Below are 13969 nucleotides of genomic sequence, written 5' to 3' on the forward strand. Positions count from 1 at the left end.
GCGTCGGCCCCTGCGAGGAACCGGCCGGCCTCAGGAGGGACGCCCGGAGGAGCGGGCTGGAAGGATGCGGAGCTGCTGCCAGAGGCTTCCGCCGCAGCAGGAGGGACTCGAGTTGGGCGCCCGGCAGGAGTTCCGGGCGGTGAGGTGAGCTGCCGGGAGCTGGCGGGACTGCGGTCTGACGGGGAGGCGGCGAGGAAAGCTGGCCCCTGCGCCTGGCCTGGCCTGCAGTCCTCCTTCCTCGCCGCTGCTCCCGCGTGAGTCCTCCCAGAGCTGCTTTCCGCAGGCCCCGCCCCTCCGGGTGTGCCCCCGGGACGAATGTGAGTTCATTCATCAGGCGCTCCTCCGAGCAGCCTGCGTGCCGGGTGCCGGGTTGACAAAAAGGGCCCGGGCTGTGCGCTTGAGGGTGCCCCGCAGCGTCCTGAGCGGTGGAGGTGGGGCACGAGTCTTGGGCAGCCCTGAGCGCTCTAGAGGCCCTGCAGCTGTGGGATGGCGGAGCTCCTGGGAACTGGGGGCAAGTCGGGCTAGGCTGGTGCTCCAGCGGCTGGCATACACACCCTCAGAGTCCTTTGGTGTCCTACTCTATTTTTATGGTGGGAAGCCAAGAGGTCCAGAGCCTGGAGTCTGGTGGCAGGTCAGGGGCCTTTGCTGCTACTGTGGCCTCGCATGCTGTTGTGCGAAGCGTGGGTGGGGGTAGCCTTATGCAGTCTGCTGTCCAAGCGTGGCAGAAGCCTGAGGATGAGGGAAGGGGCTGTGGGCCCCATGCACCCTTCACTTTCCTGGAGTCTCCCAGTCTAGAGTAGCCATGGTTGCTCTCGGATGTCCCTGGAGAGGTGTGGGGGGCCCCCTGGAATCCCTGTGCCCTGACCACTGCCCCTCTGTCCTGCCTGAGGAAGCCGGGAGCTGTGGGCTGTCGCCTTCACCATGGTTTGGGGATGACATGGGGGTGAGGAGCACAGGCTGATAGGCAGCACTGCTGTTTCTAAATACACAGTTATTTTTCTCTGGTTACACGTAGGATGTGGCTGCATCTCTGGTCTGTTGTCTTGGGGGCTGTCTGCTTCATCCTCTCCGCGCTGCTGGCTGGGGCTCACTCCGGCAGGTCCAGCACCGGCCCTCGGCCCTGGCCACACACGGGGTTGACTTCTGGTCCTGGGTCTGCTCTGAAGGCTCTTGCAGGCATGTCTCTCTTTGTCTTTCCAGCTCTTTTTGCAAAGGTCTCAAGGGCAAGGACGGCGACTTTGGCTCCAAAGCCTCAAGATAGCGTCCTGCTTGGCGTGTGGGTCTCAGGTCCTGTCCAGGAGAACCTGGCCACTGAAGGTACCACAGCACCTTCACTCCATCTGTCTCCTGCGTGTGGTCCGTCCATGACGCTGGTTGCTTGAAACACTGGTGTCCTGTCCTGCTAGCGCTTTTCTCCCAGACTTCCCACCCCCCCACCCCCGCCTTGCGTGTCTGGTCACCGGGCTAGGGGAATCACATGATGGTGCTGTTGGGGGGGGGGGTGGTACTTCCCTCTCCCCCCTTATGTAAGGAACAGCCATGCTGACCCCTCTCCCATGTCCCAGAACTCCTCCCGAGGGCTAGTCTCTGGGGGCTTTGCCACACTCCCCCATCACCGCCCCCAAAAACCTACCACAGGAGACCAGAACATTGAAGCCAGTGATTTCTGTTTGGAAATAGGGTCGTCTTCTGCTGCTGACCCCCATCAAATCCCATCATGCCCACAGCCCTGTGCCCCCGAGTCTTGGCTCCAAAGGAAAGTGAGGAGCCCAGGAAAATGAGGAGCCCACCGGGAGAGAACCCTAGCCCCCAGGGGGAGCTTCCCAGCCCCGAGTCCTCCCGCCGCCTCTTCCGCCGCTTCCGTTACCAGGAGGCTGCGGGTCCCCGGGAGGCCCTGCACCGCCTCTGGGACCTGTGCCGGGGCTGGCTGCGGCCGGAGAGGCACACCAAGGAGCAGATCCTGGAGCTGCTGGTGCTGGAGCAGTTTCTGGCCATCCTGCCCCGGGAGATCCAGGGCTGGGTGCGGGCCCAGGAGCCCGAGAGTGGTGACCAGGCGGTGGCAGCCGTGGAGGCGCTGGAGCGGGAGCCGGGGAGACCCTGGCAATGGGTGAGCAGGGGGTGCTACGCTGGGCTAGTGGGTGTTGGGGGGTTGCTGGGCGGGAGAGGCAGGGAGCGGGTCTGGACGACATTTGTGGAGAGGGGCAGCCGTGTCCTTGGATGTTCAGCAGTATCACATGTTCTCTGGCCAGGGGTGAGAAACTCTTTATGGAGCTCCAGGCTTCAGTGAGGCTCAGGTTGCAGTTCGGATTCCTCAGAAAACGGGTTCCGTGCCTCGAAGGGCCTGACCTCACAGCCCTGTAGAAGGCCCTGTCTGAGCCTCTGGCGCTCCACCAGGAGGGTGTTCAGCAGGTCCAGGGATGGGTGGTATTGGTCCAGTCTCTGGCCGCCAGCTCTCTCCTGGCCAGGGACCTCTCCACCTGGCCCTGAAAAACCCTCTCTGGAACTGAAGCTCAAGCACTGTGAAGACCCTGTGGTGATCGAGGATGGGGACGGCCCTCTGGACCAGGAGCAGGAGCGGCTGCCAGCAGAAGCCCAGAGCGACCTTGCCAAGAGCCAGGACACGCAGTCTGTGGCCCTGGCGCCAGGCCCTGGGCTCCCGAGCAGACCACCAGGCCAGCTCAGTGGGGATCCAGGTACTGCCAAGGGGGTGGGGGAGGGGCATGCATACCCCACCCATGCCCTTGGCAGCAGCTCTCGGTATCCGTGTTTCCTTCTCATCCACTGAAGAGCCATGAACTATGTTGGGAGTCTGGGTCCTTCCCTAGAGCGATTCAGTGAGAATCTGATGAGCATGTCTGCCCTCTTCACTGCGCTAGGCCCTCCCAGAGGGACCACTGCCCACCTCTTGGAGGGCGCATCTCTGGATCTTGTCGGCTTGGGGACCAGCCAGGCACCATCACCCAGCAGGGCCTGTGTGGGCAGCTGTGCGCGGCTGTGCCTTGTCTCCCTGAACCGCTCTTTCCTCAGCTACAAAACAGGTGCCCTCAGGATGTGTCATAGGAAATATAAAATTGCCTTGCAGGGAACGGGCTGGTGTTTTCAGGGTACAGGGCCTGGGTGTCAGCTAGATGCATTTGGCTCTCTGTGGGAAGAGTGCCCGTGACTGGAGGCAGGTGGTTTTGACAGCTTTGAATCCTCGAGCTCTGACCTAGGGCATACTCCAAGTCCCGGTTTCCAATGAAATCTAGAGACATTTTTTAGAGACATCTGCACAATTAGGAACTACATGGCTTTTACTGGAGGCGCATCCCCAGTAACAAATCAAGCACCCTTCCTGGGTTTGTTGAGGATTGAAGGATGAGACCCACAGAATGCTGAGAGCAGGGACCCCGAGCTGCCCATGATCATCACGGGAATTGCAGTGCCCTCAGGGTGAAGGAGGGGATATCCACGATGGGAGGGTCAGTTTGGGAGGACTTGCCACATTGTCCTGTAATTACAGCTGGAGAAAGCCAGGAGTGCATGCTTGTGATTCACACAAGTGGTCCTTTGTAATGTAGTAAGTTTTTTAGTTTCCAAAAAAAAAAACATCTTAAATTTCTCTCAGTGTGTAATTGATCTGCCTTCTGTGTAAGGCTTCATTTTTCTTTTTTAACATCAGGGCTGCTGGCCATTGGGGCTCGCTGGGGCTTCTGTGAACAAGCACCATCCACTAGGCAGTTCACACAACAGGAACGCATATTCTCACAGTTCTGGGGGGCCAGTGCCCTCCAGCAGGGCATGGGCATGTGGCTTTCTCAAGAGGCTCCTTTCTGTGGCTTGTAGGCTCCTCCCTGCATCTTCACAGAGTTGTCTCTGAATGTCCATCTGTGTCCAATCCCTTTTGATCAGGACACGAGTCACTGGATCAGGACCCACCCATGGGACTTCACTGTAGCTAGTTACCCCTTGGAAGACTTCATCTCCGAGTGCAGTCATACTCTGAAGTTACACGTTCATGATTGGTCACTGGGGGATGAACCTCCAGTAGAAGCCATACAGTTCCTAGTCTTTTTTTTTTTTTTTTTAATTTTTTTTTTAAAGATTTTATTTATTTATTTGACAGAGATCACAAGTAGGCAGAGAGGCAGGCAGAGAGAGAAGAGGAAGCAGGCTCCCTGCTGAGCAGAGAGCCCGATGCGGGGCTCGATCCCAGGACTCTGAGATCGTGACCTGAGCCGAAGGCAGCGGCTTAACCCACTGAGTCACCCAGGCGCCCCCATACAGTTCCTAGTCTTGCAGGTCTTCCTGAAAGGTAGATTTCGGTGGAGACTGAAAGCTCTCCAGTGATTCTCATGGCGTCCCTGTACTCCTTTCTCTTGCGGACAAGTGAGGGAGGGCTGTAGTTACCTGGAAGGAAGCACTTGTGAAACCGGAAATACAGCGGTCCTCCCACATCCGAGCCCACACAGCCTGTGGCCCACTTGGGCCAGTGGGGCGGTCACTTGTCACTGCCCCTGAGCTCGCCCTGTTTCACCCTCGTTGTGTTGGAGGCTGCTGTCCCAGCCCTGCAAGGGGAGGCACGCCGGATGCTGGTATCAGCTTGGTTGGGGGGGATTCAGCATGTGAAGTAGGCTTCTCCTGGATTTGCTCTGACCCTGCAGATGCCTGCTTTCCAAGTCTTCCTCTGCAGAAGAAGCAGGTTTCAAAACAATTCGTTTTTCAGGGCGGGCCCCGCAGGCCAGGCATGTGGCTCACCATCTGCAACGCTGAGCAAGGTGGTGTGGTGTAGGCAGGAGAGGAGTCCTCCTGCAGCCAAGTGGAGGGGTTGACCGGGCTGCTGGTGGGCCACACTCCCACGCCTGCTGGCGCTTAAAGTGCTTGGCCCACGGCTCTGCCGGGAGCTCCTCGTGATTGGTAGCCGTCTTTCTTCCGGAGCTGTGTGATTTCTCAACTCATAAATAAGTGGCTGCAGGTCGCACAGTGATGTTCGTTGCTGGCAGCTCTTAGGGACACCTCGATGCCATAGAGCTTAAACCTTTATTTTCCCGGTATTGGGTCTCTGGACCTGTGGGAGGCAGTGGAGTGTGTTGAGTAATAGATTGTCAAATCTCGAATAGGTAGATGGTCCTCCTGATGCAGATAGAATAGTGTGTGTTCACTGTACTGGGAGGGACAGCAAACAAGAAGAGAAAGTAGGTGTCACTCATGCACGGAAAGCCGCCTTGAACCCAGGCATGCCCTCCCTGCTCAGGCCCCTCCTGGCTCCATCAGAAAGCACAGTGACAGAGATTCCTGTGGTTTGCAGTACTCTTCATGTGCATCGTCTTGTACTCCCCACCCCCTGTGGACGAGGAAGGAGACATGCTTTCCCTGTCTTTCAGTTCTGCAAGACACCCCCCTTCTTCAGGAAGCAAGTTTGAGGGATGCACAGCCTGTGACGGCCCTCCAGCTACCCCCGGTGAGTGACTTCTTCCAGAGCCCTTGAACTCCCCAGTGCTGCCCCTCCCTGCCCCCACCGTGCTATGTGAGCAGAGACAGCCTCAGGTCAATGTGCGCCATCCTCTAGACACCTTAGGGTCCCCCTGGGAAAGATGGGGGAATCTCACGGCATATCCGTTTCTGTCCTAATCGTCACAGTGATTATATTCCAGAAGTGTTTGGAGGTGAGGGGAGAAGGCACATGTCATTTCAGTACCGTACACAGCCAGGCACACTCATCAGGACTTTTCGTGGTATGTTCCCATGTGATACTACACACAGCCAAGCAAGGCATCCTTGCTTACGTGTCCCCATATAAATAGAGAGCCCGTCCAATGGGGGTCTCCCTCCCTTCTTTCCGGCCATTTTGCTGCCTTTGGCTGCAGCTGCTCATCGTGCCTCCTCCATTTTTCTGACACGTTCCCGGCCTGGCAGGCGATGTGGTCTTGTGCCGTGGAGAAGTGGGTGATGTGAGGTGTGGACCTGGCAGATAGAGGACTGTCTGGTGGTCCCAGGTATGCCTCAGCACCATGTATCCTGCGGGACTTGGGACCTGGGAGTGGGGTCGGCTCACGGTGGGGAGGAGCTGGCGGGTATGTGGCTTGGGATGTGTATCTTCCCTTCAAGCGGTATCCAAGGGCTCTTGTGTGCAGCGTGCACTCCCACATCACCGATGTCCCGTGACAGTTGTGGAACAGACTGACCCAGAGAAGGTAAAATGCCCAGTTCTTACTAAAGATAGAGATGTTTGACTGGTACGACATGCAGAGAAGCACTGTGAGCTCAGAGTCCAATGAGCTTGGTATCCCTCTGAGTCTCCACGTCCTCCTGTACAATGGGAAGGTGGATTTCGGTGAGTCAGCACCATCTTATCGCTCCCCTGAAGACAGTTTCTGCTCAGTGCACTGGAAGTCACCATCACAAAGGTCTTATTTTTTCAGAATCATTTTTAAATTTTTAAATTTTTAATTGTGGTAAAATACATACTACAGAAAATTTACCATCTTAACTATTTTTAATGTACAGCAGTGTCTTTAAGGGTTCAGGGAGAGTAGGTATGTTCACACCACTGTGCAGACAGCCTCCAGAACTTTCTCATCTTCCGAAGTGGAAACCCCTTGCTGGTTAGGAAATAACTCCCCTCTCCCCCACACCTCCAGCAAAATGGCTGCTCTGCCTCCCCTGTGAATTTGGCTACTCCCTATAGTTCATGTAAGTGCAGTTACACCTTTACAGCATTTGTGTTTTCATGACTGGCTTGTTACACACAGTGTGGTGTTCGCGAGGTTCCGTCACACTTTTGTGTGATGGGCTTTCCTTCCTTTTTGAGGCTGGATAAGATTGAACAGCGTGTATGTGATACATTCTGGTTAGCTGGGTAATACTGTACGGCATGTGTGTGAGGAGTTCTGGTCACCCGGCTAAGAGTGCACAGTGTGTGTGTGACGCGTTCCGTTCAGCCGGGTAAGAATGCACAGCATGTGTGTGACACATTCTGGTCAGCTGGATAATACTGCACAGCATGTGTGTGAGGTGTTCTGGTCAGCTGGGTAAGAGTGCTCAGTGTGCGTGACGCATTCTGGTCAGCCAGGTCAGAGTGCTCGGTGTGTATGTGGTAAGTTCTGGTCAGCCAGGTAAGAGGGCATGGCGTGTGTGTGACACATTCTGGTCAGCCAGATAATACTGCACCGTGTGTGTGTGACGCGTTCTGGGCAGCCAGGTACGAGTGCACGGCGTGTGTGTGACGCATTCTGGTCAGCCAGATAATACTGCACTGCGTGTGTGTGACGCGTTCTGGGCAGCCAGGTCAGAGTACACGGCGTGTGTGTGACGCGTTCTGGGCAGCCAGGTACGAGTGCACGGCGTGTGTGTGACGCATTCTGGTCAGCCAGATAATACTGCACTGCGTGTGTGTGACGCGTTCTGGGCAGCCAGGTCAGAGTACACGGCGTGTGTGTGACGCGTTCTGGGCAGCCAGGTACGAGTGCACGGCGTGTGTGTGACACATTCTGGTCAGCCAGATAATACAACACCTCATGTGTGTGAGGCGTTCTGGTCAGCCAGGTGAGAGTGCATGACGTGTGTGTGACACATTCTGGTCAGCCAGATAATACTGCACCATGTGTGTGTGGCATGTTCTGGTCACCCAGGTAAGAGTACACGGCATGTATGTGGCACAGTCTGGTCAGCCAGATAATACTGTACCATGTGTGTGTGACGTGTTCTGGACAGCCAGATAACACGCACGGTGTGTGTGTGACTTGTTCTGGTCAGCCGGGTAAGAGTGCACGGCATGTGTTTGGCGCATTCTAGTCAGCCGGGTAAGAGTGTGTGTGATGCGTTTTGTTCAGCCGTCTAAGAGTGCATGGTGTTTGTGTGACTTGTTCTGGTCAGCCGGGTAACAGTGCACAGTGTGTATGTGATGAGTTCTCTTTGCTCACTTGTCCCTGGTCTGCATCTGGATCTTGGCCCCTGTGAGCAGTGCTGTTGTGAACACAGGCACACACGCGTAAATGTGCTGTTCTTTTTCCATCTGAGGTTAATTGCATTCATCTACAGCGGCCAGAAATGACAGAGCTCCCTTGTACTCTTCACACTACGCGATCGTGTATGGTGAAAATACCGTAGAAGGTCGTGGCCGGCCCGTTTGTGTGGAGGCACACAAGATGCGGACCATGCACTTCCTCGGAACCATCCTTCCCTTTGCCCTTGACAGCAGCCTGTGTCCCTCCAGCCTCGGGCTGCCCAACCACAGACGTTTATAAATGGATCTTGCATCTGGGGACTGTGTTCAGTCTGCAAACAGCGGAGCTGTGGCAGGCTTTGCAGGTATCTGTGGCTCGAGTCCTGCTGTGTGCGATGAGATTCCACAGCATGGACTCGCCGCAGTGTGCCTGACCTCTCCCCTATTGAAACCTCTGGCTTATTTCTAGTCTGGGGCCGCGTTGCATAAAGCTGGTGTACATATCGGCTTGCGGGCTGTTGTGGGAGTGTCAGCTTCTTGCTCTGGGAGGAAGGCCCAGGTTTGCACTTGCTGCATTGTATGGTATGTGCATATTTTATTTTGTGGGAAACTGCTGCGTCCTTTTCCAGAAGCAGTGCTCGTTTCTAATAGAACAAGTGCAGTTGGTTTTTGTTGTTTCTCTTGGATTTTGTGACCTTGCTGGATCCATGCATCAGTTTGTTTTTAAACGGCGTGCTCTAGATTTTCCGTGTATGCAGTCACGCTCTCTGCCCATGAAGACAATTTTACTTTTTTCCAGTCCATGTCTTTGTTCCCTGTGCTGGCTTCCTTCTGCCTAGAACTCCCGGCACAAAGTCGGGAGGCGGTGCTGAGCGCCTTGTCCCTGCCTGTCCCCAGGGTTCATGGGAAAGAGTTCATTCAGTCTTTCACTGTCCCTGACCATGGCAGCCTTAGGGGTTTGGAAATACTCTTTATGCAGTTGCGAAAGTTCCTCGATCCCTGTTTTCCTGCAGTTTTTATTATAATGGGTGGCTGTTGAAATTTGTCGAAACTTTTTCTGTTGCTGATGGTCACGTGTATTTTCTGTAGATTGTTAATGTTGTGGATTATATTTATCGATTTGTGGATATTGAACCAGTCTTGCATCCTGGAACGAAACTCTCCTGGTCACGGAGTAACATTCTATGGGTTTATTGCCAAATTTTATTTGCATTTACAGTTGACCCTTGAACACGAATTTGAACTGTGCTTGTCATTTACTTTTTTTTTTTTTGACAAATACAGTATAGTAACCTCAATGTGCTTTCTCTTAAGGTTTTTTTAATAATAGTCCCTTTTGTTACTTCATTTATTGTAAGAATACAGCATGGAATACATATAACATATAAAATGTGTGTTCATCAACTCTTTATGTCAAGTTTTGGGGAAGTCAGAAGGTATACATGGGGTGTGTGTTGCAGGGGGAGGGTTGTGCCCCTGACCCGTGCATAGTCCATGGGTCGCCTGTATTTTGTTAAGGATTTCTGTAGCTGCCGTTTGGGGAGAGACGGTCTGAGTTTGGTATCAGGGTAATACTAGGTTCATAAGACGAATCTGGTTGTGTCCAGTCTTGATTTCTAAAGGAGATTGTTTAGATTAGTTTTCATTCTTTGACGATTGGTAGAGTTCTCTGATGGCACCGTGGGAAGCCGGAGGTTTCATGGGGTGGAGGGGAAGTGGTGTTTTAATCATAGACCTGACTTCTTTGGTGGTCCTAGAGCTATCCACGCTGCCTCTGTGATGGTGGGGGTGCTGGTGTTTCTCAGTCAGCTCCTTCCTTCGAGCTTGTCAGATCTATGTGTGCAGACGTGCTCGTGCTGTTCCTGTATCATCCGTCTGGTTTGGCTGCGAAACCCATTTCACTTCTGATACTGGAGATTGGTATCTTCTGTTTTTTCCATGTCAGTCTTGTTAGAGGTTTTCAATGTTGGTGATCTTTTCAGAGAACTAGCTCATTGTTTCATTGATTTTTCTCTAATTTCTTGTTTCTGATTTCATTGATTTCTGCTGTCATCTTGACTGTTTCTTCTGCCTGCCTGCTTACTCTTTGTGATCTTGGCTCTCGAGGTGGGAGCTTCGGTTATGAGACTTCCCCTCACATGGAGGAATTTCAATGTAAGTGTTTCCATGCAGTGACCGTTCCCCTGAGAACTACTTCAGCTGTATCCCACAGATTGTAATGATGTAGCTTTACTTTCATTCATTTCAGTGATTTTTTCTAATTTCCCTGACCCTTCTTTTTTGACCCAAGCATTGTTTTAAAATGCGCTGTTTAATTTCCAAGGGCTTGGAGATTTTCCCTTTATTTTCTGTCCCTGATGTCTGGTTTGATTGCATTGTGATCCAAGAATGCACTGCGTGTGTTTTTGGCTCTTCCATGTTTGTTGGGAGTTCCTCCGCTCCTTCCAGGATCTGGTGAGCCACGGCGCAGCCTGTCTGGCCAAGCCGTGTGCGTGTTGGGAACAGTGTAGGTGCTGTGGGTGGTGTGGACCAAACGCACAGGTTGTATGCTTCTGCTCTTGCGTATTTTCTGTCCCTTGACAGAAGTCAAATTGAGGCCCCCGTCAGTAGTGGTCGATTCCTCTCTTCCTTCCAGTTCTGTCACTCTTTGTGTCCTGTTTCTCAGCTCTCTGGTGTGGGACACACACAGTGAGGGTTGCTGTGCCTTCTTGGGGGACGACCCTTTTATTAGTATAGAATGTTCTGTCTCGTTTTCTTTGCTCTAAAGTGGGCCTTATCTGGCGTTTGACTACTCCTCCTCCCTTTGATCAATGGTTGTGCCATACATACCTTCCATCTTTTTACTTCCAACCTGCCTGTACCGTTATGTTTGAAGTGAGTTTCTTTTCTTTTAAAGATTTATTTATTTATTTGAGAGAGAGAGAGGGAGAGCACACGAACAGGAGGGAGGGAGGGATAGAAAGAAAATCCCAACCACACTCCGCCCACATGTGCAATCTCTCTCAAATAAATAAATCCTTAGGAAGAAGTAACTACATTAAAATATATATGGTCTAAATACATCTTTAAGTGAAACTCTGCACCACACATGGGGCTTGAACACACGACCCTGAGATCAAGAGTCGCATGCTCTTACTACTAAGCCAGTCAGGCACCCTTAAACACATCCGTTAAATCACAGCGAGTGATTGGCAGAGTAGACTAAGAAACCTGACCTAACTCTGCTGTCTAAAAGAAACTCACTTCTGGGGTGCCCCAGTGACGTAGTCGGTTAAGAAACAATTCTTGGTTTTGGCTCCGGTCGTGATCTTGGGACAGAGGGCTCCATGCTTCCTCACGAAGCTCCGAAGGGTCTTTGCTCCCGCAGGGAAGGGATCCTCCTTCCCTGGCCACTTCTGGGGTGCTCGTGCCCTTCCTCTGTCTCCAGAGTCCCCAGTCCATGTATGGTGTGTTTGCCGCGATTTCTCTGGATGGCCTGTCTCCGGTTCCCTCCGCTTGGGTCTGCGGGGCTGTGTGTCTTTTTTTTTTTTTTTAAGATTTTATTTATTTATTTGACAGAGAGAAATCACAAGTAAGCAGAGAGGCAGGCAGAGAGAGGGGAGGAAGCAGGCTCCCTGCTGAGCAGAAAGCCTGATGCGGGGCTCGAACCCAGGACCCGGGATCATGACCTGAGCCGAAGGCAGCGGCTTAACCCACTGAGCCACCCAGGCGCCCCCGGGGCTGTGTGTTTTAACATATACAGGAATTCTGGACTTGGTTTCTCGTCCCGTCAATTCCAAGCACCCCCTCTGCCTGCAGGACTTGGCCGACGGCTTGGCCGACGGGACTTCGGCTGTCCCGAGGCCCTTGCCCAGGCTCCTGACACTCTGCTCACTTGTTTGCAGTCTATTCTCTGCCCATCGTTCAGATTGCACGTCGGGTTTCTCCATCTCCTCCCCACGGGCAGGTTCTGTCCTCTGTCCCCTTCTTGTTGCCGTGAGCAGTTGCTGAGCCCTCTGCTCTGCAGCTCTGCTGTTTCCACTTAACTCGCTCTTCACGTCTTCTATGTTCACTCCGGTTCTTGGTACTTGGTGTAGGCTGATTTTCTACAGACAAACGCACTCTTCCTGGGTCTCCTTGAAACCATCTGTCCAGCTGGGTTTTCCCTTCAGACACTGTTCCAGCAGAAGGTAGGGTCAAGCTGCCTCAGGGTCCCCGCTGGCACAGCCATGGGGGGGCTCCTGCGTGGGACTGGGGCATTGAGGGGGGCATAGCCATGGGGGGTTTCCTGCATGGGGTGGGGGTATGGGGGAGGGCACTGCCATAGGAGGGGCTCCTGAGTGGGGCTGGGGCATGGGGTGGGGGGGGTGGACAGCCACGGCGAGGGCTCCTGCGTGGGTCAGGTGCGCAGGGGTAGGGGGGCTTGGGAAGCTCACGGTGCCCCACTGAAGGCACAAGGCAGGATTCCCACGTGCTCCCTGCTGGCATGAGCAGGGCTAGGGGCTCATTGCTGTAGTTCTTTGGTCCATGGCCAAAAGCCCATCTTCTCTCCACCTTTCAGAGTCTTGAGTATGGGTTTTAGGTATCAACGGCCTGGGATTTCTGTTCTGGAGGCAAGAGTTAGGGAAAATATATCTGTTCCATGTGTCAGAAGGACGCAGAAGTCTCTGAAAATCCATTTTCCTGATGAAACTTGGCAAGATTGAGAAAGGGAAAGCCTGTGACACGTTCCCAGTTACCTGAGATCTCCACATGTTCCGTAATGTTCTTCCAGACTCTTCTGTGTCCTTTGTTTCTGCCTGGCTAGGATGATACGTGGGGTCAGTGTAGACCATGGCTGCTGCCAACATGTGAGCATGTGTCCCTGCAGTGCAGAATTCCCCAGGTCTCTGTGGCAGAGTCCATGACCCCACCCATGTGGTCTCCGGGCTCAGTTTTGCATCAGTGAGGCCATGAGTGTCTCTGCCCACTGTGTTTCATTCCTCCATTCTTGGGCACTGATCCAAGGGTGAAGGGAAGGAAACCCATAACTCTTGCCTTGCTGTGTAGTCCGTTGTTTTCTCCAGAACCTGCAGAGCCAGCAGGCACTGCTGTAAGACAGCTCTGATTTCCTTCTATCTGACCAGCCGTGGCGCTTCCCGTGTCTTCCTCCTCCGCAGGCCGTCGGGAGCAAGCCCCTTCTGTGCTCTCCTGGGCTCAATGCTGGCCTGCGCAGGGGCTGAATGCAGGAGAGAAGGGGGCACTTCATGTGTCTGTGTGAGAACCCCAGGCAGGCAGGTAGGTCCCTGGCTCAAGGACTGTTTGGCCGGGGATCACGCGGATGGTGATGGGCACTAAGGTGACGTTTGATGTTGTCTCTGAGCCAACCAGAATGCTGTCCTGTCTGGGGAGTTAAGGGCTGTTGGCCTTCCGGGCAGGGGAGAGTCAAGGGGGCTCTTGATGAGGAAGAACAGTGCTGGCTTTAGGCAGAGACGGGGCAAGCAGAACACGTTGTCTACATTCTCATTCTTTGGTTTCCCTCAGCTGGAAAGTCTTGATGCCAAAGTGGCGTCCCCAAATGGGGATGGCCCTTTGTGACCCACTCTGAGACCGACACCTGGTTCTCTGCTGCAAGCCCATGGCTTCCCGCAGTCTGTCATCCCTTCTGTGGACTGTGTGCTGCCCCAACACTGGCCTTCTCCTTGTGGCCGTTGAGACGCAGCTGCTCAGGCTCCGTGGACCTCCTAAGACAAGGTGTGTTTGTATGGAGACGCTGAGTGGTTCATCCATGTCTGTGAGATTTGGAATCCGGTTCCCAACTCCTGTTCAACCCTAGACATTTCTGAACTGTTCTGTTTATTTTAACTTTTGTAATGGACTCCAAACTTGAGGAAGATTGCAAGAGCAGGACAGAGACTTGCAAATGACCTTCACTTTAGTTTCTCTGTCGTCTCCCTGCCCCCACCTTCCAGCCTAGGCTCATCTTTTCCCCGACCCTGCAGAGCATCAGACGCATCTTTATTTCTCCGGCCACAGCACTCCCAGCTGCAAACATGAGTGTGATACATGTATCATGTTCTGGAAGTT

The 13969-nt window shown here is 53.6% G+C and overlaps 1 protein-coding gene across 4 annotated transcripts in view; it reads left to right on the forward strand.

The window, feature by feature from the left end:
• The first annotated feature begins 4 nt into the window (after positions 1–4).
• The window catches only part of ZNF496 (zinc finger protein 496), a 31374-nt gene continuing 17409 nt past the window's right edge, over positions 5–13969 (forward strand). Inside the window, exons 1-5 of one of the 4 annotated variants that reach the window (XM_047730030.1) lie at positions 5–144; positions 1201–1317; positions 1681–2107; positions 2510–2693; positions 5364–5440. In XM_047730030.1, coding sequence (XP_047585986.1) covers positions 1718–2107; positions 2510–2693; positions 5364–5440 — 651 coding nt within the window. In that variant the 5' untranslated portion in view covers positions 5–144; positions 1201–1317; positions 1681–1717. Of the gene's footprint in view, positions 145–180; positions 318–1200; positions 1318–1680; positions 2108–2509; positions 2694–5363; positions 5441–13969 lie in introns of those variants that run through there. The other 3 variants (XM_047730032.1, XM_047730031.1, XM_047730033.1) reach the window with 3 other exon arrangements.

Source organism: Lutra lutra, chromosome 5 (assembly GCF_902655055.1).
Source record: "Lutra lutra chromosome 5, mLutLut1.2, whole genome shotgun sequence".
Classification (NCBI taxonomy): domain Eukaryota; kingdom Metazoa; phylum Chordata; class Mammalia; order Carnivora; family Mustelidae; genus Lutra; species Lutra lutra.